The 26,219-nt window shown below is 48.7% G+C and overlaps 1 protein-coding gene across 1 annotated transcript; it reads right to left on the bottom strand.

Moving 5' to 3' along the window:
* Nucleotides 1–1,950: 1,950 nt before the first annotated feature.
* On the bottom strand, nucleotides 1,951–13,245 carry CLDN1 (claudin 1). The gene is made up of 4 exons (XM_063167028.1): nucleotides 12,955–13,245; nucleotides 4,925–5,089; nucleotides 4,376–4,460; nucleotides 1,951–3,890 (listed from the first exon to the last, which is right to left on the bottom strand). The coding sequence occupies exons 1-4, from the start codon at nucleotides 13,175–13,177 to the stop codon at nucleotides 3,728–3,730; spliced, it is 636 nt and encodes a 211-aa protein (XP_063023098.1). The 5' UTR covers nucleotides 13,178–13,245; the 3' UTR covers nucleotides 1,951–3,727.
* Nucleotides 13,246–26,219: the final 12,974 nt, after the last annotated feature.

Here is a 26,219-nt window from a genome sequence, read left to right as displayed (position 1 = left end):
CTGCTGCTTTTGAGCAGCTTCAGAAGGTTAGTGACATTTCTGGGCTTTTCTCTCGAGAAGAAGTCCTTCATTAACTTCTTTCCCTCAGTAATGACATAATTTCTGCTTCTGCCTTACATTAAAAAGATTCTGAGCTTGTATAAGTGTTTCACAAACAGCTGTCAACAGCTGTCACTAGGTTGCTTTGCTATTTCTGTGATCTTAATTGTCAGTTTTCAGTGCTTTAATACTCTTTAGCTATGTGTTCAGAGCAATACAGAAAACAAAGCCAATTTATTACAAGAAGCTCATGTGCAAATCAGAAACTGAATCTGAAAAAGGCATTGGGCATGATTTCTTAAAATTCAGTTGGAGAAGCCAAGAAATCCAACAGGCTGATGCTATTCCAAAAACATCTTGAGGTCTCTTACTCCTTCAAAATATCTAAGCAATATAAATGAGCATGTAATTCCCACTGACAGTGAAGTTCTCTGCATAGTGTACAGAGCTCTGGCACCATGTGAATAATAAATATGATATGGAAGAAGGTGCCAAAAAGCAGTCAAAGTTCCTATTGTCTGCAGACACAAATGCCATCATTTCATTGCAAGATGGCTTTAGCAGCAGGAATGCCAGTCATGTGCAAAGACTGAAATCCACTGAGAAACTCCCCCTCAACTTTCAACCCATGCAACTCCTTTCCTATGCAAACTACAGCAGAGATGGCCAAAGGCTTGTAGGAAACATGGCCAAGTAGAATTGCATGATCATGGCAGAAAAGGAGAGGAAAGGAAAGTTTGGCTTTGAATTTTGTCCAGTTAAAATATAGCAAACAAACAAACAAGGTAGCCTCTGGCTCCTGCCTCTGTGCCAGCCTCACACACAGAGCTGCATCTCTTGCAGTGCTGCTGAGAAGTCTTAAGTGACCATTTTAGAGCTGGAAATTGCTTTCCTCTTTTCTTCTGCCCAGGAAACCTCAGAGTAGAAGTTGCAAGAGTCCTTGGAGAGGGAGAGAACATGAAAACATGGGAAAAAATTAATCTCAATGGAAATCCTTGACTAATTGACAGGTTGGAATAAGAATGACCATAGAGCCCAAACTATGCCAGGCAACCAGCCTGCTCCAGGCACTGCAAGCTCACTCAGCCAGCCACATGCCTGGCTGTTTTGCTCTGCCAGCTTTACAAGGCCTAATTAGCTTTGTTCCTATTGTTTGTAATCACAAAAGCAAACAGCCCTTGGAGAGTGAGGGACTAGAGGAGGCAGCTCCTTGACCGAGCTTAAGAAAATTTTTTAAATACAGTTTGCCCCTCATCACAAGTACTTAAAAATATGAAAGGGATGAACTCAAAACCCTGATGAACAGAAAAAGGTTTCCAGGGCAGGTAGAAGCAGGGGGCTAGAGCTTGGGGAGGTATCAGAGCAGGTTGTAAGACCCCATGCCCAACAGGAACCATTCTCTACTTGGCCTGCAAGAAAGGTTGTGCTGTCACAATAGAAGCACACACAGTACACTCCCTGAAGGGCCTTAGAGTGAGATGAAGGAGTCATACATGGATCAGCAGAACTCTCCCTGCTCTGAAGGCAGAGCACCTCTCCTGGGAACACCTTGGCTCCATGTCCCATCCCTTCCCCATTCCTGCAGCTCCCACTCCCCTGCCAGGGCCAGTCTGCCTTGCCCCTGCCCCTTCCTGCTCCACCCAGGGTGCAGCCTGCCTTGCCGAGGAGCAGAGCAGACCTTCTGGTTTCTGGGCTGCAATCGGAGCAATTACTGGGTGAGTTTCTGCCAGAGGCCACAACTGCCTGACTCACTGCAGAAGATCTGTCCCCACCTAAGTCTGCTGTAGATACACACAGCTAAACAAGCTCCATCCTGGCAGGCAGGCTCCCAAAAGCCCAAGTCCCACTTTTCACTTCCATGTGCACTGTTCCAAGTTCTGCTCAAAAACAAGAAATGAAGTAATAGTCTGATTTTCCTTAAAAAAGTCCATTTATTGAAATTGTTTAAACACTTTGTACAAGTTCCCAGTACAAGCATCTGCTCCCTGGCTCAGGGTTAATGCAAATACAAAAGCACAGACTTCAGCAGCTCTTTAATGTGACCTGAGCTGCCACCTCCCAAGACAAGAGGTGTCCCGAGGCAGCTGCTGTGCACAGGCAATTCCCCATGGAGAAGGGGAAGCCACATGGCCCAGCTCCAAGTACAGGCCCACAGCAACTCGAGCCTGAAGCAAATGCTCTGGTTGGTTTCTTTTAGTAACTTTATGCTGCAGGAGTCAGGTACAGAGGTACAAGGTTTGTACAGACCACCAACGTGGTACACAGCTCAGCCAGAGGCTCTCCCTGTCTATGGAAAGAAATCAAGAGATCTGATACCTCTGAACATACACACCATTATAAAGCCTGGTCAGAAGTACCAGTTTCCTTCTGGAGCTTTGGAGAAGTGGCACCATCCCTCTAAGAATCACAAGACTTAACTCCCAGTGTCAGCCAACACCAAGTGACTGAGTGGGTGCTTCAAGGGAAGGGGTGGGAACCTTTGATGAACAGCATTATTATTTTTTTAGACATGATTTAATATGCAAGGATGGCTATATCTTTAAAATGTTTGTTTCTTCCTCTTTGGTGAACTTGGATTACAAGCAAATGCCATAACCTTTGGGTCAGTTTTCTTGGAATTTGCCTTCATATCATCACTGGAAGTGTTTACAAGAAATAGACAGGATGGAATGGCAGTGTGTGAGGTATCCTTGGGGAAACATCAGGGAGTGGCAGTGCATTCAGTTTGGTTTTACACAGCTAGCTGCATCAGGCAAACAGAGATTGGGAAACTAAGCCCAAGTGAGAAAGCCTTGAGGAAAGAGGAGAGTGTAAAAGGTGACCTGTAACAGACACAGGGACAAAGCTGAAGCTCAGCTGCCAGGGTGGGAACATGGAGAAACAACCACTGGCAGCACTCGGTGTCTAAGGAACAGCCACAGCCTCACCATAGACACACAGTGAAAACAGAAGGCAACCCTTTTCCTTGAGCTCTTCCCTGGCACCAGGGAAACCTGCAGATGCTTTGGGAGTCTGGTAACTTTTGTGGTCTCTACCTTACACTGCATCTTCCATTAGCCAACAGCATGTGCATGGACAATGTGGATTTCCACTTAAGCCACAGCAATTTGTTTCTGACCCTTTGTCTGCATGGAAAGGAGGGTGCTGAAGATGATGCCAATAAGACAGTACAAGAGCATTTTACATCTCCAAACATTCTTACATGTAAAGCCTTTTCCCCAAAATTATGTTTCCCCTTAAGCTATTGGTTTCATCATTCTGTATATAATATAAGTTCCTTTAATTTCTACACACACCACACTGGGCTCTAACTTAATGGGATATGGGACTGAATTGTTACCATCTAGTTAAAAAAAATAAAAACAACCAACTAAAAAAAGCACCAACATCCGTCTATAAAAACAGTATCATTTTCCCTTTTACTCCCAAATGCTAAACTTAACCCAAGCTTGGAGGTTTCATCTTTCCAGTGGCAATACCTATGAATCTAGGCTAGCCTTCCTCCACGGGCTGGGAGAGAAAGGAGAAGTTACGTCCAGTAGCAAAGAGGATTACAAAAATATACACATTTTTGGGAGAAGAGGAAGGCAGAACCTAGAGCCTGGACTCTGCTCAGGACAGTGGCATTGTAGTGTCCTCTCCAAAATGCTTTCACTACCAGTGCTGGTGGCTCCTCTTCTTTGTTTCCTTATACATAATCCTTCCCTGTGGAGGAGGCATTTTTTGGGTAGCCTCGGGTGGGGGGATATGAAGTTTCTCTCCGTGGACAGGAGCAGCAGAGGAAGGATCCCCCCAGTATGGCCAGAGATGAAGCTGCCCAGCCAATAAAGAGAGCTGACCCAAACTCAAATCTGGAGAAGAAAGAAGGGAGAAAGTGAGAATCACTGTAATCCAGAGGTATTACTTGCAGTTATACATTCACACATAGCAGGAGGAAGCAGAAACTGGGATGGATGTGGCTTCCTACAAGGCAGCAGCTTGGAGCAGTCAGGCTTTGTTGACCCTCAAAGCTCAGAACTGGGTTTCTCCAGTATTTTGGGTCACCCCCAACAGCTGTAGGCCAAGCTCTGTGTAAACCAGCCCTTCAGCACTTAGTGGGGCAAAAATTACAGAAGTCCCAGCTGTGAGATCTCTGGCGGTGCTGTTACCTTAAAGCCAAGACCTAAGAGCCACATGGATAATGAGATCCAGTCACAGCTCTTTCTGCACAGCCTGAAGCCAGCCCAGCTACTTCAGAAAATTCCTTTCTTTGTTTTGAGTGATTGCTACCCAAACCTAAGCCCTGTGACTACTTGTCATGCTAAACCATTGTGTGTTACACCAAATGGGTCAGTACCTGGTGTTGACAGGGGTGAAAGGATCATAGAAGGCCCGAGCCACCCTGTTGCCATACCACGAGGTGGCCACCAGTGCTGCCAGACCTGCAAAGAGAACATAACGTCATGGTTTAAGGGAAAACAATCAGCAAAAATATCACTGCAAAAGTAAGAATGCAGTAGAATCAGAATCTGGAGTAAAGCTGAGCTGCTGCTACCCTGGAAGTTCTGAGCTGTTCCATTTAGTGCTGGTTGGGACAGAAGTTAAGAGCAGACTTGAGGCTTCCTGCAGTTACATGCAGCAAAGGCAGGACTGCTCTGCTGACAGCCTTTTCTCACTGAAGCAGGGTCAAACTCAGCTCTGCCAACAGATATGGAAAGCATGAAGTCCATATGGAGATTGTAATGCTGTGCCAAGGTGCCTCAGGTAGCCTGAGCCAAAGTCCTCTAAGGAGTTCCCAGACCAAAATGCTCTTGGAGCAACACATCAAGCCCTCCCACATTCTGCATAGGATATGTGCCACCTAGGAAACAGCACACTCAACTCAACACATCTGTGTGTTACCAACCTGAAATGATGAAGATCACCCCACCAAAGACAGCCATCCTCATCTTCTTCACCTGGTCATCTTCCATGCACTTCATGCATTTCATGCCTGTCACAGCAACAAACATTCCAACGAGCCCCAGGAGTATTGAAGCCACCATCAAAGCCCTTGTGGCCTGCAGACTGCCTGGAAGACAACAGGATTTGAGTTACCCACAAAGTAAAGTCAAGATACAAATCAAAATTCAAATTACTGGGCTCAATCTTCTATCTAAATATTCCTGCTCCCTAATACACAGGATACAGCCAAGCAAGACATTCCTTCTCAGCTTTTAGTCTCAAGGCTGCCATGCATCAGGATCAGAGGGCTCTCTGCCTCTTCTAAAATGCATGGCAAACAAGGGCATGCAAGGCAACGGACCTTTTGCAGGAAATGACCTGGGAATTGCCCCCAGACATCTTTTGTTCCTTGATCATTTGAATCCCAATTGGAAGGACATATCTGTTTATCAAAAGAAGTATTCAGATTTAGGCTCTACCTTGACAAAGTACTTAAGCACATGTTTTAATATGAATAGTGACATACATATGAATAGTGCTACAGCAGACAGAGAGGCCCATTTACTGCTCAACACTTCCAAAACCTGTCTTTTATACAAGTAACTCGGTGCTGATTCAGATGTTTTTGTGCTACATTCTCAGTTTGAGTCTCAGAGGGTACAAAAATACAATGGCAAAAGAAATAGGACTTTCCCGGACAATTGAAAAATACCTTGTTTTCTTTTCTACATAAAATATTTAGCTTAACTGACTCAGACAATTAAATGCTTTAAGAGCTTCTTGTGCTTTTGAAGAGTTGGAACATGGAGTGATGCCTCTCGTAGTGAGTTCTCAGCAGACAGACTTGATGTACCTCGGGATTTGGTTTTCATATGGAGCCATCTGAAGGCATGAGGACACATTAATCCTATGAATGTGAGCTACTGAACTTAGATTTTCTTGATACCAAAGAAAAGTAGTAATGTAAATCAAGTCATTACTAAAAAAACCCTCAGGTGACAAAACACCTGACTAGCAGTGAAATAAGAGCCTGAGCTTCATTGTCTGGCAAATCAGGTTTGTTTGAATAGAATGAATTTTCATACACAGCCCTGTAAAGCCCTGAGAACAAACAGGGCTAGTTAATAAAATGAATAAGCTCCAGGGAGCATGCTGTTACCAAGGCACAGGTGTCCCCTGACACAGAATCTCAGTTCTGAAGCTCACCCCTCAAACACCCTGACTGCATCCTGGTAGAGCTCTGCAAAGCATTTCAGGCTTGAACTGCAAGATTTAAGCCTTCAACAGAGCACCTGCACACTCATGGTGAGCCCATCTGAGTCCCTGCCCCAACAATGGGCTCTGTGGCCCAACCTGAAACTCAGAGCCCAGACCTGGCCAGGAGGAGAGCAAAGCCACCCTCTGCAGCTTCTTTACTACACTTTGTCCCACAGAGCTGCTGGTGCAGGAAAACTCCTGTGACCCATACCAGCACCAGGCTCTAATTCTGCTCTAAAACAGATCTGGATCTGCCCCTGCACACAGCCTTATTGTTCTGTCCACACATTACGAAACCAGTTACAAACAACACAACAAAAAGACCATCGGAGCAACAGGAAGGAACACTTTCATAAGATGAGTGTTGGCTTTCTTGGGAAAAATTCCTCCATCAGCTTGGCTAATATCACCTCTCACTTCCTTCAAAGGGGAAGGTGACACACCTCTGCACCACCCATGTGTTAATCAAAGCCCTTCTGCTGCATGTACAGAAACCCTTTAACAAAGCCAGTTGTCACTTTAGCATAAATCACCACTGTACTATCCAAACTGGTTTTTAATTGATTTATCTCCAGTGTCAGAGATTACACTCCAAAAGTAATTTCTACCTTACAACAGCGATGCCAGTGTTCAGAAAGGCTTCAGCTGACAGGCAACCAATTCAGCTGCCATACAGTTAAGGCTAAACTGTGCCCTACAGCAGAAGCTCTGGAGAGGCCCACAGCTGAGTACCAGCTTGTACTAGGCATGGGAAGCCCTATGTTCTGCAGAGGTACCAAAACTGTTTTATCAAGACTACGGGAAGTTTGGCACAGTCTTGCTGCAGAAGAAATCACTTTATAGGAGAGGGTTTTGAAAGAGTTCTTTCATGAAGCTCAAAATAGGCAATGCTATCTCTAAAAACTAGAAAAATAGTTATAAGGGTAGAAAAAAACATTTCACCTTCACACACAGTGCCAAGGGACAAACAAAGGAAAATGCTGGAAAAGGTTTCTATGACCTCTAAAGACTCAACTATGAAATGCACCAAAATCTCAATATGTGTAAGTATTAACTGGATGCATGCCACAACAGCTTTGCAGAAGCAGCTGAACAAAATACAGCATTGTGAGCATTCCCCAGGGCTGCCCACTCTCAGCAGATGCTGCTGGGACAACTCCTGGTGCCCTCGCCCCCTCCTCATGCATGGCTCACAAAGGGACAGAAACACGGAGGAAACTTGCAGTGGGACAGCAGAACAGGTTCTGCCCGTGCAGAACGTTCTGTTCCTTTGTCCCAAGAAGCTGAAATGTGACATGGCTGTGTTAGCCAACCACCCTCCACCTGCCCTGTGCTCCCAGCACAGCCTGGGAGGCAGGGCTTTTGTCCTCCGACCACTTTTGCAATGTGTGCAGTGCACTGGCCACAGTTAATCATCATACAAGCTAGCAGTTAGTAACTACACATTAACAGGCACGCTGTCAATGGAAGCTGCACATCCAGGGGCTGGGAAAGCTACTTTAATAATAGTCCTGCTGTTCACACGAGCCTTTCCAGATGCTTTAAAAATCCAAAATTATACAAGTACAATATTGTCTCAACCTGCTAAACAGGACAGGCTGCTGACAGCAAGTAGAAGTAATCCACAGCAATTTAACTTTACAACTTCTACCATATTAGAGGGAAAACAGGATTTCCCCCACACTCCTTGCTGCTGCAACTGTCTCACCAACAGGAACAGAAAAACCCAGGCAGCCCTGGGAGCCCTTGAGGAAAAAACAGTCCTACACAAGGTAAGACAAAGTAGCCTGGCACTAAACAAGAGCTGTCAGATGGCAACAGTATTTTGTCAATACAAACCAGTATTCACTCTGAAGCCAAGCCTTTTGATTGCTGGTTAGCAATGAGAGACATGGTCTGAAAACCCTGCAGCAACAGAGCAGCAAGAACTGAAAAACAGAAGCTTAAAATGCCTGATGACAATTACAAATGTGCATTCTACAGGGCATAAAAAACCTCAAAGTCCACAAACATGCAGCTGCAGCTCACACCTGTTTCACCCACATCTTTTTAAAAAATACCAACAAACTATTCAGAATTATTGTTAGTGGTTTTGGACACAAACAACCTATTCAGTTTATCTGAGGCCTAAGTAATATGCTTTCCTTCCCACAACTATCATTAACTGAGACAGGAGTAATTGCTGGTAACTGCTTAGTTATATAAAAAAATACTTCAGTACTTCACCTGCAGATGTTTGAAGGTCTTTTCTATCATCCCATTTCCTTATTCAATCTGTTTATGTCACTTCATATTACAGAAAAGCTGTTGGGAAAGTGCCATGGGATTTTTGTAACGCCTGTTTGTAAGGCAAAATTGCTGTAATGGCTTTGTGTGCAGATTATTCTCTGATATAGATGCTCATCAACTGCCTTAATTTAAAATAAGGACTTTTCCTTCCCTTCCCATGGGCCTTCATCCAACTAACTGATGACAAAATACACGTGAAACAGATGCTGTGCAGTTCCCTCTAATCTTTATGAAGGAAGTTCCCCAGGAGTTTCAAGCACTCCTACAGTACATGAAGCATGTTCCACTGTCCACCTCCGAGAGAAGCCAGCAGCCTTCAAGGCCTTCCTTCCCACTGGGGTTTCATGAAAGCTGGATTCCCTGGAAGGAGCGAGAGCCGAGATCCTGCAGGTCTGCCCTGCCAGCATGTGAAAGTCACTTTTGTGCAGTAGACAGGGGACTGAAGATCTGAGCAAGCTTCAGAGGTGGCCAGCAAACATCTCTCTCACACTTTGGAGTTGTACTCAAAGCTGCTAATGGCTTGGAGGCTTTCAACCCCCCTACTGGACCCTGCAAAGGCCCACCTTGCATACCCAGCAGCAGACTCTAGTCTGGACACTTTCACATCACCTCCCTACAAGTCTAAAAGACCATACCGAGGTATCCAGGCAGGACAGGGACTCTGGGTCCTGGGGTTTTTTACAAAATGGGACGGTTAGGAACTCCCTACTGCATGTCCAGTACACAAGAGGCAAGTTCAGTAGGTAACAGTGGCCTTGTACTCTGCATATCTGAAAGCAAGTAAGGTTCGATGCCCTCCTACCCCCACTGATAAACAGAGATTGGTAGTAAGACAAGCATGATCCCACCACTTCCAGATTCCTGGGCAGAGGAGACCTGGGCAGCCTGTTTTCCCACAAAGCCTGGAAATTCCCTCACCAAGAGATTTAGTAACACACAGTAACACCAGCTACTGAAAACTGCTTAGAAGCTGCCTGTAGAGCAATAAAGCCAGTGTATTGCGACAGACTCCATCCATCCCCTCCTGCAGACACCAGGGCCCTGCACAGAAACAGCCTCGGTGGCATTCCAAGTAACCCTCTACCTTCTCAAAGCCGGCACAAATGAGACTGTTTTATCACTCAATCGCAATTTTTCATCAGGAAGGAACAAGGATTGAGAAACACAGTAGCAAATTAACCCTTAACCCACATGAAAGCACAGATACCAGCAGGTTCTGCCCGCTTAATCAAGATCTAAAGATGGAGAATTGGACACATGTCCCTCATGCTTTGTCCCTCCCTGGGCCACCATCCCAAACTCCCCTACCACCAGAACTGAGCAGCAGTAACCTGAGCTTGAACCGTTCCTTCCCCCCACCCATTGGAACAGGCTCAGCCAGGGAGGTAAAGGTGTAGGAGGGAAGATTTCACATTTCAGCCATGTTGCTTGACCCAGAGGGCATTCAAAACCTTGTTTATTTTTTGGGCTTGGGCACAAAAGCTCATTGTGGATGTACTAGGTTTGGTGATGAAGTGATAGATGAGTCTCAGCTTGTCTCAAACACAGAACCTCTCCCAGCAAAATCAAACAGGTCGATGAGTATCTTCAGCTAAAACAGCCTAGACAGGATCCAGAACAACATCTGTCCTGAACAGAAGAATGTGGTTAGGTGGGGCTGGAACCTTTCAGAGACAGCTACCAGGAGCCCTACTCCCTCCTGTCTGGGACCATCCCCCTGAGACCCCGAGGAGCACAAAGCCGGGCTAAGCTCCATGGACCATGCTGGAGGGCCACAAGAACAATGCTGAGGCTGTGCAACAAAGCCTCGTTGCAAGGGTGGCATTTGTTGCCTCTATGTCTGCGTGTGGCCACGCACTGCTTTTCACGTAAGCCAGCAAAACGCAGCCTTTCTGTTGCCTGAATAGGAGCAGTGACATAAGCCCTCAGCTGAACGCAGCTGCGGGAGGAGTGCCAGCACGGGTGCACTCCAGCAGTGTGCCCACACGGGAAGCTGCAGGCCCCTCGCTTGGCTAATGGTGCTCATCAGCTTGTGCCAACCCCATCTCTGCCTTGCAGCCAAACACTGACACATCCAGGGGAACGGCAACAGCTACCAGATGTTCCAAAACTTGCTGGCAAAGCCTTCCAGCATTCCCACAACACGAGTTACTGCAGGTGCAAGAAGGTTCAGTCCTTTCTACGGGGACACAGTAATTACAGATCTGAGCCTCTCCCATCAGTGCATGCAGCTCTGCCATGTGGCTCAGAGCACCTGGGGCAGATGAAGCCCTGGCAGGAAAGCTGGCCAGGCAGAAGTTCTGCCCACACAGCTGTGCCACCTTCACCAGGACACAGATGAATGCAGTAAGGGAGCTCTCAATTGCACTTGTCCTGGGGTGTGGCTGTTGATTTGGTATAAACGGTTTGGGGGGTTTGTTTTTTCTTGGCACCTCCACCCAAACCAGAATGGCTGGTCCCGACCCAGGCCTATGTGACTGCAAGACCTTGAAGGGACACCAGGAGGGAAAACGAAAGATAAGGTGTACACCCCCAGGCATGGTCTGCCTAAAAGCAGGAAAGGCACAGCCTAAGCAAGCTGAGGGCGCACAGAAATGAGGAGCCCTTTTGCCAGCCCTCACTGAGGATAACACACCCTATGATCTCCCTGGTATCTGAGAATTCTCAGGCATACCGTCCTGCAGAGCTCGGTGAGAACATAAAAGGTCGCCACAAGCTCAGCCTCAGTCCCTGTCACTCCCTCCCCTGGAAGAGAAGAGCCCGCATTGTTGGCCAGACAAAGGTGAGGGGAGCAGCTGGTTTCGGTGCTCGGCCATGAATGGCCAGGTCAGGAGGGCCTGGGGCAGGTTTTGGGGAGCCTGTTCAAGGCGGGCTCCATTTACAGCACAATGGGCTGCACACAGCCCCCGAGGCAAGGTTACCTTTCGCAAGCCATCCAGGGGGTGGATGGAGATTCCTCAGCCACTGCTAGCATCTTCGCCCCCCACCCCCAGTGAGAGATAAGAGGATTGAAGCTGAGCTGACACATAATTAGCACCCCGAGCAGTCCGGACTGCGCGCCCAGCCCTGCCCCGATCAGCACGGCCCCGCACCCTGCCAGTGCCGAGTGGGTGCGAAGCGCTCCCGATGGGCGCGACCCGCACCTCCTGCGGGGCTTTGGGGCAGGGAACAGCGGGACAGATGTGGGCTGGCCGCGAAGGTGGCTCGGGCTCCACCGCGTGACACACGGGAAGGAAGGGCTGGTGGCAATCGGGACTCGGGGACACTCCCCGCCGACATCGGTTTACGTGAAACTGCCTGCTCACTCTTTTGGGAAAGAGAAGGTGACCACGGTGGCAATTATTATTTTATTAATTACGGAGGGATGAGGGTGTTCCAGGACTTGCGATGAGACAAGGGATATTGAGAAAGTAGTACATTTGTTTTAACCCCTTTCGGTCTCAGCCTGAGTTATCTGCCCCGGCGCTCTAGAAACAGCCCTCTCTGAGGCTCCAGCTCGGCTTGAGCATCCGAATGACCCCCGGCCGGCCAGGCTGGTACCCCCCGTGCCACCCCCGGCCGGCCAGGCTGGTACCCCCCGTGCCACCCCCGGCCGGCCAGGCTGCAGCTCCTGCCTGCACACCATGGCTTCACTGTCCCAGGACAAGATAAGAGACCCAAAGATTATCTCGCCATACTGGCCTGCCTAAAAACTCCAGGCAGTGCTACCTGGGCAGAAGGCCAGCTCACCTGCCAGTCCTCAGCTTAAAAGCCCCGCGGGAGCAGCAGCGACTTTCCCAGAGAACAAAAGACCAAAACAGCCAAAGGCAAACAGGACCCGTGCTTCAAGAGCCCACTCCGGCCACGCTGCTGAGCGCTGCTGCCCAACGAGGGCAGCCCAGTCCCTGGGCTGGACCTCTACAGCCAAAAGCACTTGTTCGCAAGCACGGCGCTTTCCGGAACGCACGTACAGAATCTCACCCTTCCTCCTCCCGGGGCGCTTCTGGGGGGGCGGGCAGGGGGATGCGGGGCAGCTCCCGCGCCTGCCCGAGCACTGCCCCTGGAGCGCCCCGCTCCTCTCCCGGGGAGCCCCAAGAGACACGCATCCCACCCCCGACAGGATGAGGAGTCGTGAAAGAGATGGGGGACCCCGAGCCCTGCACCTTCAAGCCTGAAGGGACAGGCTGAGTAAATCCAACGGGACAGAGACCGTGAGACCCGACAGCGACAGGCACCCGGGCGGGGGCGAGGGGACGACAGCGTAGATGGGACATTGGACGTGCAATAGGACTGGCAAGCCCAGTCCAAAAAGTTCACCCTGAACTTTAACGCGACCGACACCGGGTAATGACCCTGCGGGACTGGTCCCCTCCGCCCCGACCGAAACCAGAGGCGCTGAGGCGGAGGGGACAGCCCCGACGGGACGGACACCTCGACACCCTCACCATCTTCCCAGCCCCAGCTTACCTTCCAGCTTGAGCAGCGAGTCGTACACCTTGCACTGGATCTGCCCCGTGCTCTGCATGGCGCACGACATCCACAGCCCCTCGTAGAGCGCCTGGGCCGTGACGATGTTGTCCCCCGCGTAGGATGCCATCTTCCACTGGGGCATGGCGGTGCTGATGATGATGCCGATCCAGCCGAGGAAGGCCATGACGAAGCCCAGGAGCTGCAGCCCTCCGCTGGCCATGTCTGCGGGCTGAGGGGCCTGAGGGGACGGACAGACGGAGGGCGCGCGCCGCTCTGCCCCGCGCGCTGCGCTGCTGCTCTGCCGCTCGCGCGCCGCCCCGCGCGCCTCTTGAACCCGCGCCCAGCGCGCCCCCTGCCGGCCGCGCTCCCGCCCCGCCCCGCGGGGGCCGCGCAGCCCCGGGCGCGGCCGGGAGTGACCCTCCCTCAGGAGAGTGACCCTCCCTCAGGAGAGTGACCCACCCTCAGAGCCTGTGACCCTCCTCATCGCCCCGGGCGCGGCCGGGAGTGGCCCTCCCTCAGGGCCTGTGACCCCCCGCACCGTGCCGCATCGTACCGCGCAGTCCCGGACGCGGCCGGGAGTGACCCCCCCTCACGGGAGTGACCCTCCCTCAGAGCCCGTGACCCCCCCCCACTGCACCCTCTCCGCAGAGGAATGATCCCTTCTGTCCCCCACAGGACGGCTGCGTTGGTACCCCTGGATGTTTTGGCACCTCGAAAGGGTGCCCTGTTTGTGCCCTGGTCTGCCCCCTCCTCGCGCTGGGGCTGCTGAGAGCACGAACCCCTCCTTGCCTTCCTTGGGACTGGCACCCGCCGCTGCCCTTCACCTGCTGGAGCTGTAAACCTGGCTCTCCGGGTCTCCCTCCGTCCCTCCCGGAGCCAGCACAGCGGGCAGGGGAGTGGGGACAGGGCTGTGCCAGTTCCACCTGTGCTCTGTGTGTGACCCTCTTCCCCAGCCCCACTCAGTGCCACCGGGCAAGGCAGGGGACATTTTCTCCCGGCAGATTCGCTGCCTGGCTCCTGGACATGCAGCACGCCTGGGTAACCAGCCACAGAGGAGGCAGTAGAGCAGCCATGGGAATTATGAGCACTCTGATTTTTGAAGGGCTTTCAGAGAGGCAGCTGTGCAAACACTCATCATCCACGAACAAATCCAAACTTTTGAACCTACCATTTTAATAAGGACAGTACACCTCTGCATTACTGGGAGAAATTTCTCTTCAGTGATTTGCTAAGGTTTATTGAACCAGGGGATTACAGACCAGGAAGGAGTGTCCTCTGTCTTGGGTGTGTGTTTGTCCAGTTACTCTAGTTTCCCTTTCTCCCGCACGAATATTTGAATATTGACGCATCATAGCAGGCAAAGTGAGGAAGGAGTCTCCTTCAGAGGGCACAGCATGGGCTGGGTGGTGCTGCCCGCCCTCACCACAGGCTGGAAGGAGGGGTCCTTCAGCCTGGACCTGCTGTAATCCCAAACTCTGAGATAAGCAGGTGATAATTCCTGATAAAGGTCCTGCTGGAGGTAGGGATGGGGTTGCATTGTTTTGACACCGTGTTTTGCTGCATTCTGATGACTTAGGAGATTTTGCTGGAGCTGCTTCCTGAGATTTGCAAACAGACAAACAAACAGACTCATGATTACCTGAGCAGTCCTGTGCAATGCCAGGGGGGTCAAAGGGGAGAAAAGCCACTGCAATCTTGCTCCACCGGCCAGAGACAAAGCAAAGCTGGTTTGCTCTGAAAACATTTGTGGCTGTGGGTCTCCAGTGTCCAGGCAGCAGTGCTGGTGTGATGAAATCCACCCCAGTTGCCTGGTAGCAAAGTTTTCCAGTTATGCCTTTTTCCACTTTTGAAGGATTAGGGAGCTGTGATTCTGCATGTGAATAAATGATTTCTGTGGACCACAGTTTTATACTTCTGGGAGTGGAGAAGAAGAAAGCAGCTAAGTTTTCATTGGCAATGTAGAGATAACAAAGTAGCTGGAATTATCTGTGTATTCATGAAGAACTCTGATACAGGGAGCAGGGGAACCAGCATGGTGCTTGCTATTTGAGCTGATTCCTGTGAGGAACAATTCCTTGCCTGGTAAAGAGGCAGAGCAGAAATTCATGTGGACCTAAGGAGAGAGGATTTAGGAGTGTCTGGATTTGATTGTTAACATCTGCAGAGTCATTTCAGTCCAACAGTGTCCATCTGCACAGGAATGTGCAGGGCTCCTGGTGCTTCAGAGCACTGAACTGATTCACCCTTTTCCTGGCCCTCCTGCCAGCCCCTACCCCGACAGATTGGGCAGCTCCTCACTGACTCCTGCAGTGCAAGGTCAGCTCTGGACAGGGTTAAAAGTTACCAAGACACTTTTAGAAGGTTTAGATCCTTTGTCTACAAGCTCTGAGCAGCCAGGAGGGGAAACAGAAGGAGGGATGGGAAGGTCTTGGACTTTATACTGAACCTTCTAGGAAAGTACAGGGAGGAGTCCTGGGTACCAATGATCTGATTGCACTGGTACTGGGAGGCACATCAAGACTGATCTTGGGGAAATGCATGCAGCCAGCATGTGATGCATGTTGTAGCACCCTGACCATGCTGCTAGCTCTTGCATGGACTGAAATTCATGGCCACGGTGTCCTTGGGAAAATTTGGCTTAGGATTTATCTTCGAATTTATCCTGGTGGCACTCTGGGGACAGTTTGTGCCAAAACTGTTGTTAGAGTGAGTCTAACTGCTTGCTCATATTGTAGGGACAGCATTTGTGCTCAGTGTCTTCCCCTTCCAGAAGGACATGGAACTTAGACTGGAAACAGCAATATTCTGTGAGGATTACTGTGGGATTGCAGCCTGGAGATGGATGCTGTGCTCCTGAGGGGCAGTGCAGCCATCCCATTGCTCCTCTGTCCCTGATGGTGCTGCACTGGGCAGGGCTGCTGGCTAACAGAGTGGCCTTGGGTCAAACAAAGCCAATGAAAGGCAGTAAGGACACACATCCATGTGCTCTCAAGATCTCCTGCAGCCCTCACAGGCTGCAGCACAAGTTGCCAGTGCTTCTTTGACCACTGAACATCCCTGACAATCTGTACACAGAGTTTTACACAGTCCCCTCATGCACAGAGCCAGCCTCATGAACACCCAATTTGTATTTTGCTTTCTAGGAATGATTTGAGATTGATACTTTTTATTCATGTTTCATGAAGATTTCAAAACCCAGAAACTATTTCTGTGGAATCATCACAAGGAATTTACATAGCAAGATAAACACTGAAACTCCACTTTTCCCCTTCATCATTCATCAATGTTCTCAGTGCTCTGGAATTTGCAGTGGATTTTACAGTATCCCTAAGAGCACCTAGTTTCCTCTTCTGAACTTCCTTCCTTTGAGTCATGAAATATCTGATTTCTTTTCTTGGATGATTTTCTGTTCTGCCTCAATGGGGAAAATAAAACCTCTTTTTACTCCTAGTCACTGTCTTTCCTCCTCTGCCTGAGGCTCTTTTGTTTTTTGGTTTGTTTTTGTTGGTTTTTTTCCCATTGGAACTCCCGAAGAGTTTTCACCTAGTTTTTATACCTGACTTTTGGGAAATACCATTCCTTCAGATCATTAATCTCAGCTGAAAGACCTGGGTTTATCCAAGATGTTGCAATCTCCTCTGTATTCTTTAGGCTAAAGGTACTCCCCTAGTGACAGTCCTCAGTGATTGGCCTGCTCTTAAGTAAACATGCAAGCTGAATTTTTGTCCTTTACAATAGCACGACCAAGTGAGAGGAGGCGTGTGTACAGACAGTCCGTGAAATCAAACTGGGATGTTTCTGTCTGCAGGCAGAGAGACTCCTCTAATTGTTCAGAGAGATTGCCCTCGTGTGCCACAGCCCTGGCCAAATGCTCAACACCTTGGTCATGTCACTCCCTCGGGGGGTGTGAGTCAGAGAGCAGCCTCAGCGCTGTACTCAGCACAGATCTCAGCTCTGTGGGTAGTAAACGATACCTGTTTCCTTTTCTGGCAAAAACAAGCTTCAACACTTGCCAGGACTTGCAGGTGAGCAGCCTGGTTTCCTCTTCTCTCAGACATTTCTCGGGGAAAGTCTCACTGTGCGTGCCTGTGTTTGGGAAGCACGGGCTCACGTGTGGTTCTCTGTCCTTGCATACCCTAAAGCTTGCCCCCAGACTCCCGTGAATTCATCCTTGAGCTAAAATTCATGCACATGGGTAAACACCTGATTGTAAGTTATTCTAAGTATGGGCAGGTGCACAGAGCAGCAGGTGTGCAGAGCAGGCACACACAGCTGCATTACTCTGGTTTCAGAGTGAAGGCACAAGCTTCACAACTGGACCAGAAAATGGGAATGGCCAGACAGCAGCACTCCAGCCTGTGTTTCTGGTGGCAGCTGGTTGTAGAGCCAGGAAATAATGCAAGAACAGTGACCCTTCTCCAAAATGCATTATAACATGCCCTGATCCATGTCTCAATAAACCCTGAGCCCGTGCCAGTACTTTAATTTTGTTCACTTGATTTTCCCTCCATAAATCCAGCTGTTTGTTTTTTTAAACTTCTGGTGCTTGCAGCATTCTACAGGAAGGAGTTTTGCAGATTTACTCAGTATTTCACAGGAAAGAGGAACACCTTGTTTCTTTTGAACTCTGTGACTTGCTGTTTCATTTGAAGTCCCCAAGGTTCTGGAGGAAAAGGGTGGACTGGTAGGACCACATGCGTTTAGCTCAGGTTTACATTGTCTGGAAAAACCTCAAAAAGACTTTGTTGTTTTCTGCAGGCTGCTTTTTCTTCTCTCTCTCCCACTTACTCCTCCATCCATCCAGGGGAAACACCCCTGCTGAACCTTAGCTCCGAGCTCTGTTTTGCAGGCAGCGCCCAGATGTCTTTGCCCAGATGTCAGGAGGGTCTTAGATCCTCCTGCAAATCTTCCCCAGGATTAGTCAGGATTGTGTCCAGCCTTGTCTGCAGACTGTGTTTGACCATGGTAGCAGCTGAAGCAGCCAAAGATCACAGCTTTCAGGGCTGGAGAGGGCAACAGCACAAGGAAAGTTTAACCCTTCATCTGCTGCTTACTCCTGCAGGGCTGCCATTCAGTACAAACTTTTACAAAAATGTTGTTGGAGAAGACTTCCTTCAAATGACTGCCATTGCCCATAAACCACAGGGCAGTGAATAGCATCAAAACCAGAGCTTTTACCTACACAGATGAATTGAAACCATCATTTCCGGGAGCAAAGCTCAGATTTCCTCTTTGTTGTTGAAATTTGTGCTCGATGGAGGTAGCATTTATCGAAGGCACTGACAGGACTTATTTGATACTGATTACACACAGGGAATTGATTCTGAAAATATGATTTAAAATAGGCTGTAGTAATTATTCATTCTCAAATATTGGGGACAGAAAAAGCATAAACCGATCTATGTTTGGTCAGCAGACATGACCTGGAATTCCTAATCATCTGGAGATAAACCAAGCTAATAATCAACCCTCTTCTTGCAGTCATTCAAACATTCATATTTTCCCACCAGTTTTAATAAGGTTACAGTTTTGGGAGTAGTTTAATTCCACTCCTCACATGATGGATTTCATCTGGCTGTAGCTAAAATGTGTTTACATATAACACACTGAAGTTGTGTGAGGCTGGCTGAACTCCTGACTTCTCCTCCAAACCTCTCTCTAGTGAGGGATCTGAAAGGAATCGTGTCTCCTCCCCAGCTTCTCAGTTTTCACCTGTTACCTTTGTTTTTTCTTCTCTTCTGAATCAGCAACCAACAAATCACTACAGGGCCTGAGACTGTGCCTCAGAAGCCTCAGAATGCCTCAAAAACACTGGAATCTTTCTCATCTGTAAGTAAGTGGTTTTGGCATGTGTAAAGCTGTACTTTGTGTGTCATTACCCACAGCTCTCAGATCTCAGGGCTTGCCTGTGCAAGGCAGTGAGTTGCCAAGGAATAAAGGTGGTCCTGCACTTGGCTGCTCGTGTGTTGTTTCCCAAAGCAATACTGGAAGCTCTGATAGAGATTCCAAGGCACGAAAACCAACCCCTGGAGGCCAAGAGATTTGACCCGTATGGTAGGATTTATTTTGTTTTCAGTTTTTCTATTTTAGTATTGTTCTTTCACTGGACATTCTGTACCAGAGGCCAGATAGAAAACAAAAGTCAGACACAATCAAATTCCTGGAAACAATGAGTTTCATAGTACTAGAGAGGTAATGGTAGGAAAAGCAGGGAGTTAAATGTTGTAGATAGAGGGCAGCTTTACATCATATCAACAAGAAATGCAATTTTCAAAATGTATGAAACTAATGAGAATGTCACGTTGGGACAGGTGTGGTGAGGCATCTGGGAAGAGGTTCAGCAGTGATGTGGCAGATGGAAAGTGTGCCCTGTCAGAAGTGTGGCCACTTTCCCCACCATGTGCCACTAGGAACACCTGGACCACAGCAGTCCCAGGGCAGGAGAGGGGGGAACAAGGAGAGTAAGTGAGACCCAGACTGACTGAGAGCAAGGCAGGTCCATGTCTGTGTGAGAGTCATGCTCAGTGCATGAGCCATGAGAGATGTGCACCAAGGTCCTGACAAGATAAAAATCATCCCTGGTACCATCCATGGAAGAGTTTTCTAAGAGCATTTCCAGCAGATGGGCTCTGTAAAGAGCTAGTCCTTGCCATCTACCCATCCTGTTGTCTCTCATTCCTGATACTTCCAAGGTCTTGGTCAAGATCCTCCAAGATAATTTATAGCAAGAATCATGTTTCTACCCAAATCTTACCAAGTGTCCACCAGGAACTCAGTGATGGATGGTGCCCATGGTAATTTATGAACTTGATACCCTATTACGAAATTAACTTCCTGAGACTGGCAAGAATCTGATCACCTTCAGAATCACCACTGAAAAATTTTCCTCTTTGGAATAACCTCAGGTTGTTCTTGCTGAAATCAGATCAAGGGAGGAAGGAGGCATTGGAATGGTATTACAAAGAGATGGGGAGGAGAAAAGATGCCTAATGACTTCATCTGAGGTGCTCTGCAGGAACTGCTGTTCAGGCAGTCCTGAAGACAAAGTTACCTCTGTGAAGTCAGAGTTACCACCATTGACATTGCCCAACCACTGACCAAGTGAGCCATCAAGATCAAGTACCTGTGAGTCTGGTTTTGGGGGCAACCTTCACACCAAGGAAAAGCCCAAGCTGTACTCAGCACTTTAGAAATTACTCAAAGATTCTCATCTCAGGGTATGGCTATGTCTCACCTTTCTGTGCCTGGACCACAACCTCTGCCCTTTTCCTAAGCCCTTATGACATGTCAGATAATTAGTGCTGGGAAGATAAAGTGATCCAGTGTCCTTCCTAGAAAGGCTCTGCCATAAATTCTTGCCAGATTTCTAGATCAGACTGTTATGGGCAATTCAAAGATTAGGAAATGAAGTTTCGTGTCTTTTTCAGGTTGCTGAACTTAGTCCCCTTCACATGCTGCTAGGAATTCCTCTGGGGATCAGTAAGACCAAACCTATTTGGGATGTCCTTGGACACTGGAAACATTCAAGATGCACAGATTACTGTGCTGTAGGAAATCTCATGACAGGCCAGAAACAGTTAACAACTGCTCAGCATCCTCAGAGGCACACTGGCGCTGTACAACCATCTTCCAACAAGCAGTTGTCTTTGGAAACTGAGAGGAGCAGAAGGATGGGATTTGTAAGTATTGACATTCAATGTGGTCAGTCCTCTTTAAGACACCCAAATCAGAGCCAGGTATTTCTGAAGCACTCACTAACCCTTGCCATGAAACACACGGCTGGATTTTTCAGTGGGGAGCAGAGTTTAACATTTAGTATTTAAATGTGGCCGGTTAAATTCTAATGCCTGCAAGGAAATGAAACTCTTGAAAAGCCTTGGCTACGTGCAAGACCCGTCTGCACTGAAAGCAGAACTGTGTTGGCAGAGGAGGAGGGAAGGAGTTTCTTCCCCGGACTTTCCAACACACCCTTTATCGCTAGGACTGGGAGAGCACATTGGAAACCCAAGGTCATATTTCAATGCCTGGAGGGAGTTTAAAACCCCAGTTATCTGGCTGGAGGTCAGAGGCTGGGGGTGTTTCTCTCACAGCTGTGTCCCTGCTGGTGAAACTCTCCCTTAAGCCCGATGTACGCAGAGGCTTTGCCGATGGGTGTTTCGGGAGCGCTCCGTGAGCCCACGCCCTGTGCTGTTGACAAAGAAGGTGCAAATGAAGCTCTAAGCCTGAAAAGAGGGGAGGGATGATCTCCTTCGGGAGAGCGTGGGTGAGGAACAACACATCTTCCTAAAGAACAGAAACTGGGCCCTTCATGAACCAGGACCACCGGGGCAGAATAGGGAATAGGGGCAGGTGAAAGAAAGAGGGGAAAAAGGACATGCTGGGCTTTCTTGTTTTAGTGCGCAGAGAGACTCCGATGTGGAGGAGAGACAGGACAGTGAGTGTGTCGGTACGGACAGATGGCAGGCAAGTGGGCAGACACTGATTTTAAGAGAGTCACAGCCCCAGAGCTCTGCAGGGAAACTCCTTGCAGACCCTGCACCCAAACCTGGCCCCCACTCATCTAACCAGATCTCAAAACTCTCCTGCGTTCACGGTCTGTGAATCACAGCAGCAACTGTTCTCTCTGAGCCTCAGCTCTCGTCCTCCTGGGCTTTTTATAGCAGACCAAACATCCTGTTACCAAACTGTGCATTTCTAACCCTCTAGTTACTTTCATCCCTTTCTCGATGAGTCTCCTAAAGGGTTTTTCGTCACTCTGATAAGCAGGTTGGTGAGTATCAGCGAGAGGCACAGAGGTCTGAAGCGGATGTTTCCTGTGAAGTGAGTCACAGGGGGGGCTGGATTCCAGCCAGGAGAGCCCTGCAGGGCCAGGCTCACCTACGGCCCCTCCCGTGCGCTAAGGTGTCCCTGAGGAGCAGGACACGACACAGAGCCCTTCCACCGCGGCTCCTTTCTCCTGTGCTTTTCTCTGGACTCTGGAGAGTGCTAAATGCCCACGCTGCTCCCCCTTCCCTTCCCGCACGATTGCTAGCAGTGGCACGGAGGTTGTGCTTCACTTGCGTTTAATCACCCTGGTATCAGCGCACGGGAAAGTTCAGGCTCATGCTGGGAAAGGCACGCTTGGGTGAGGATGACTCCGCAGGGACGTGGCAGGGCATCAACAGCCCCCGGGGTGCCTGGGGACGAGGGCTGTGCACTGGAACTTGTGACATGCCGAGAAAAGGTGTGTCTGCTCCACTACCCAGCTCCTCTGCCAAAACACACCTGCGTGCAGCTGGTATGCAGCGAGGGCAGCGCGTATTCTGCGGCGGCTCCCGGGAAAGCCGAGCGGTCACACGCGTTCTCACCGATAGGGATCTCACCACGCCCGGGTAGGGAGTCCTGCCCCGGCGCTAAAGGGGAGCGGGACTCCTCGCTCTCCATCTATAGGCACTGAGTCAGGGCCTGGTTTGCCCCAGCTCTGAAGTGGGGTTAGCAATACATCATTGAGATGATGTGTTTCTCAGGTGTGGGATTTCATAGGCAGCCATAAAACTAAATTTATTGTACTGAGGAGAAGATGGTACTTTGAGAACCTGAAAAGACTGTAATGAAATGCTTGTTTTAGCATTTATTGCTTTGTAGTGACTAAAAAAGCTGTTTTAAAGGAGTGTGTGCAAGCATCATATCTATGAGTATAATATACAGACACACACAACCACGCACGTACAAACAGAGTTTTTACTTACCAATCCTTTAAGCTCTCATCTACCAGAACATGCCTTTGCTTTCCTATTTTCCTTTAATCTTATATATTGCCTGCTTGAAAAATCATAGGCTGCTCAGAAGTCTTACTATTTTCCTTGGGGTTATTGAGCTAAAGCCAAGCTAAATCCCAAGGTTTTGTGACTGTGTGAGCATGGCTGAAGGGGTACATTACACACTGCTCTGTAATTTATTTGTGTACACATCTCACATCCCAGGAGCACTGCTCTGGAGCTGAACACACTTAGAGGCCATGGTGGAAGTGTGTGAAACAGGAAAATGGAGGTGGAACAGCCAGAAGGGAGGAGTGGGAAGGGTTGGGCAGACAAGCCCATGGAGCAGAAGGGCTCTTAGGGAAACCCTTTCCAAAGCTCTCCATCACCTCTGACTCCTGAGCCCGTCCTGCTGGACAAGCTCTGAGCACAAGTCACGTCATGGGTGCCTGCCTGTTTGCAGAGAGGTCTGTATTCCATGCATGGATGCACAGCATCACCACTTCCTTCTTGCTCCAGGCCCTCTGCTACACTGTGTATTAGACACTGAGGAAGTAAAGGCAGAACCCCACCCTTCTGTGCTCACGGGACTGCAACCTCAGGGGGGTGGTGCTGCAAAAATGGTTCTGTCAGTAGACTGGTGGCAACCACTTCCCAAGACTGGCAGTAGCTTCTCCTTCTCTAACATAAAATAGCTTGGCTTTAAGAGAGAGCACAGACCACCTTGTGTTAATGAGTAATAAAAGCAATCGACCCATGGTGCATTTGTCCCTGAGCTGGGACTGAGTGTAGGCAAGGTGATAAAACTCTTACATTAGCAAAGTTTTGCTGCATTGATACCACACAGAGTGAGAGCCCCACAAGGCCAAGCTTTATCAATCAAATATTAGGATACTCTAATGCTTTTGTTAGTGTCAAAGCACAGTTAGCATATGTAGTACAGCCTACAAATTCACTGGAAATCTACCCTGCATCATGTCAGCCAGGTTTTGGGCTATACAAAGGCATCTTGGGAGGTTATTTTGGGAGAGCTGTTTTCTGAAGCTGAGGGGACATCTGTCATGCAAGTTAGGAAAGCAGACCATGATGAGAAACTGCTACAGACTTTGCTTCAAGAAGATGCTGACTTGTTCTAAGTAAAGAATATTAAACATGTACATTGCCATTTTCTACTAAATAAAGAATATTGTATTCTTTCTAGTAACTACAGCAGATTCCATGGCTGTGTTTGAAGACACAGACCTAAAGAGGGACCAGATATTGGATTGGTCTCTCCACCAGGTGAAAAGCCATGAGCCACCTTCATTGTGTTTTGCACACTCTGGAGCAGCCTCACACCAGGGAAAACTGGAGGATCCTGACCTGCTCTGCTGTCCAGGCCAGGATGCTCCAGAGCCCCAAGCTAGATGCAAATGGCTGGAGCCACTTCCTGCCCCCAGTGACTCATGGCCAGGGAAGCACTGGCATCCTGCTCCAGGAAGGGTCACTCACCTGCCCTGCCCTGCAGGGAAGGTGAACACAGGGATGTGGAAGGAGCTGGGACAGCAGCACATTGCTGGGCATGCGGAAAATAAACATCACCAGGACCACAATAACAGCTGGGGGGAGATGGAGTGAAGCACAGGCAGCACTGGTGCCTCATATGCTGCCTCCCCCCCTTGGTGGAGTTTGCCTCATGGTCTGACATCCATGGGCATTTCATCAGCTGGGCTGGAAGAACAGAGTATGATGTGCCCATCACACAAGCTTAGAAACACCTCTCTGGCTATTATCATAGGAGATTTTCACTTCCTACCTCTGTCATGCTTGTATAGAGACACTTCCACCATACACCAAATAAGAGAAAATGTCCCCTTTCTTTCCACTGGGCTTATCCTCTCTGAAAGTGAGTACAGGACAGAAGGAGAGGGCAATGGCAATAGTACATTTCATATGGCTGTAATACATTTCCTGGTTAATCCAGGCTCTGTTGCTGTCAAGCTCAGGTCTTGACACTGATGAGGACTTAATGCTGATTGTGGGAAGGCTGTCTCAGATTTTTCAGGCCTTTTCTAGCTCACCACACTGCTTTTTCTGAGTTGCCACTAATAACAACTGACTAGGATGCTTTTTAAAAATGGGTGCAGACAGAGGTTAATGAGCTCAGAACAATGCAAGTACAGGAAGATGATGTGTGTTTTCATACCTGTCTCAGACAAATGCAATCTATATACATGTATGTGCTAATGAGAGTCACGATCCTTTATGGGACTTGTGTGGTCACTGCCATGTCCCCATGGGTCAGGACTGTTGAAAACACAAAGCTACCTTTATCACAGCCATGAAGTGAAAATCATGAAGGTTTCTTTGACTTATCCAGACATTTGGATTCCAGAAAACTCAGCAGAAAGCATCATATCCACATAACCACATCGGGACCTGCATCTGGGAAAGATGGAAGAAGAAAAGTTTCTCACTTGTCAGCTTCTACAAATGGAATTAGGAAACAGAAAGCTGAAGCAGCAGAGCCTCCTGCATACCCTGGCCTTATGACCTGGGACTTATGTTCTCCACTTAAGCCTCCCAAAGCATGTGCTGAGGACCTATTCCACAAGGTGACCTATGAGGAGTGGAGTGAGCCTGGCATCGAGGGTAAAAGTTGTGATCCCTGTCGGCAAAACTGTCCCATGAGGTTATGATTGGAATTATACGGGTTATCTGTTGTGAGAATAAACTTCTCATTGCTGTGGTATTTGAAGGGGAATCCCGGAGAAGCAGAAGCTTTGAGCAGTGCTGTAAAGGTGCCGCTTGGCTCCATCTGGAGGTGACAGCTCAGATGACAGACACCGCCAGCTTGGGCAAGCAGCTGGAAGCAAAGCTGAACGCAGAGCAGGAGGCTGCTCCTCTGCCCTGTGTTGAATATTTGTCCATTCAAGGCAGCTCTTCAGCCTGTTCTTCATATTCAAAAATATTGATCATTGGGGATATGATGGTTTCTGTGCTTTTGTACCTTTGGAGTGGGAGCAATTTCTAGCTGCACACCCCTTTGGTTCTCCTGAAAGATGCTCTGGAGCCCTGATGGCTTTCTCAGCACCGCACGAGAGGAGACACTGAGAAGCCTCTTACACAGGCCCTGCCCCTGGCAGCCTGTGTGACCCCTGCTCACCTGCAGAGCCCGGCAGGAAAACAGAAGTTTGCAGTCAGAGTAAGCAAGCAGGGAATTCCAACCAACTGAAATCCTCCAGACTGGCACTAGTCTGAAAACTTCAAGATTTCCACATGGGAGGTGTACTCATGCCATGAACAAATTAAGGCCTAGGCATGAGAGGTACCAAAGTTTGACTTAAATTCAGAATGTAGAGTTCTGTGTCTGGGATGGGGGTGGATGTTGGCTCTGAAGGCCCATGACTGCTGCCTTTTCCTTTTCCTTTTCCTTTTCCTTTTCCTTTTCCTTTTCCTTTTCCTTTTCCTTTTCCTTTTCCTTTTCCTTTTCCTTTTCCTTTTCCTTTTCCTTTTCCTTTTCCTGTTCCTGTTCCTTTTCCTCCC

This window comes from Melospiza melodia, chromosome 12 (genome assembly GCF_035770615.1).
Source record: "Melospiza melodia melodia isolate bMelMel2 chromosome 12, bMelMel2.pri, whole genome shotgun sequence".
NCBI lineage: Eukaryota > Metazoa > Chordata > Aves > Passeriformes > Passerellidae > Melospiza > Melospiza melodia.
This window is presented reverse-complemented; position numbering and strand designations above follow the sequence as displayed.

What these genes read in the sequence shown, in the direction of transcription:
- CLDN1 (XM_063167028.1), bottom strand. Translation starts at nt 13,177, where the DNA reads ATGGCCAGCGGAGGGCTGCAGCTCCTGGGCTTCGTCATGGCCTTCCTC. An exon ending in CTCGCTGCTCAAGCTGGAAG is followed by an intron (nt 5,090 to 12,954) that starts GTAAGCTGGGGC and finishes GTTGTCTTCCAG; the next exon opens with GCAGTCTGCAGGCCACAAGG. An exon ending in GGTGATCTTCATCATTTCAG is followed by an intron (nt 4,461 to 4,924) that starts GTTGGTAACACA and finishes TTCTCTTTGCAG; the next exon opens with GTCTGGCAGCACTGGTGGCC.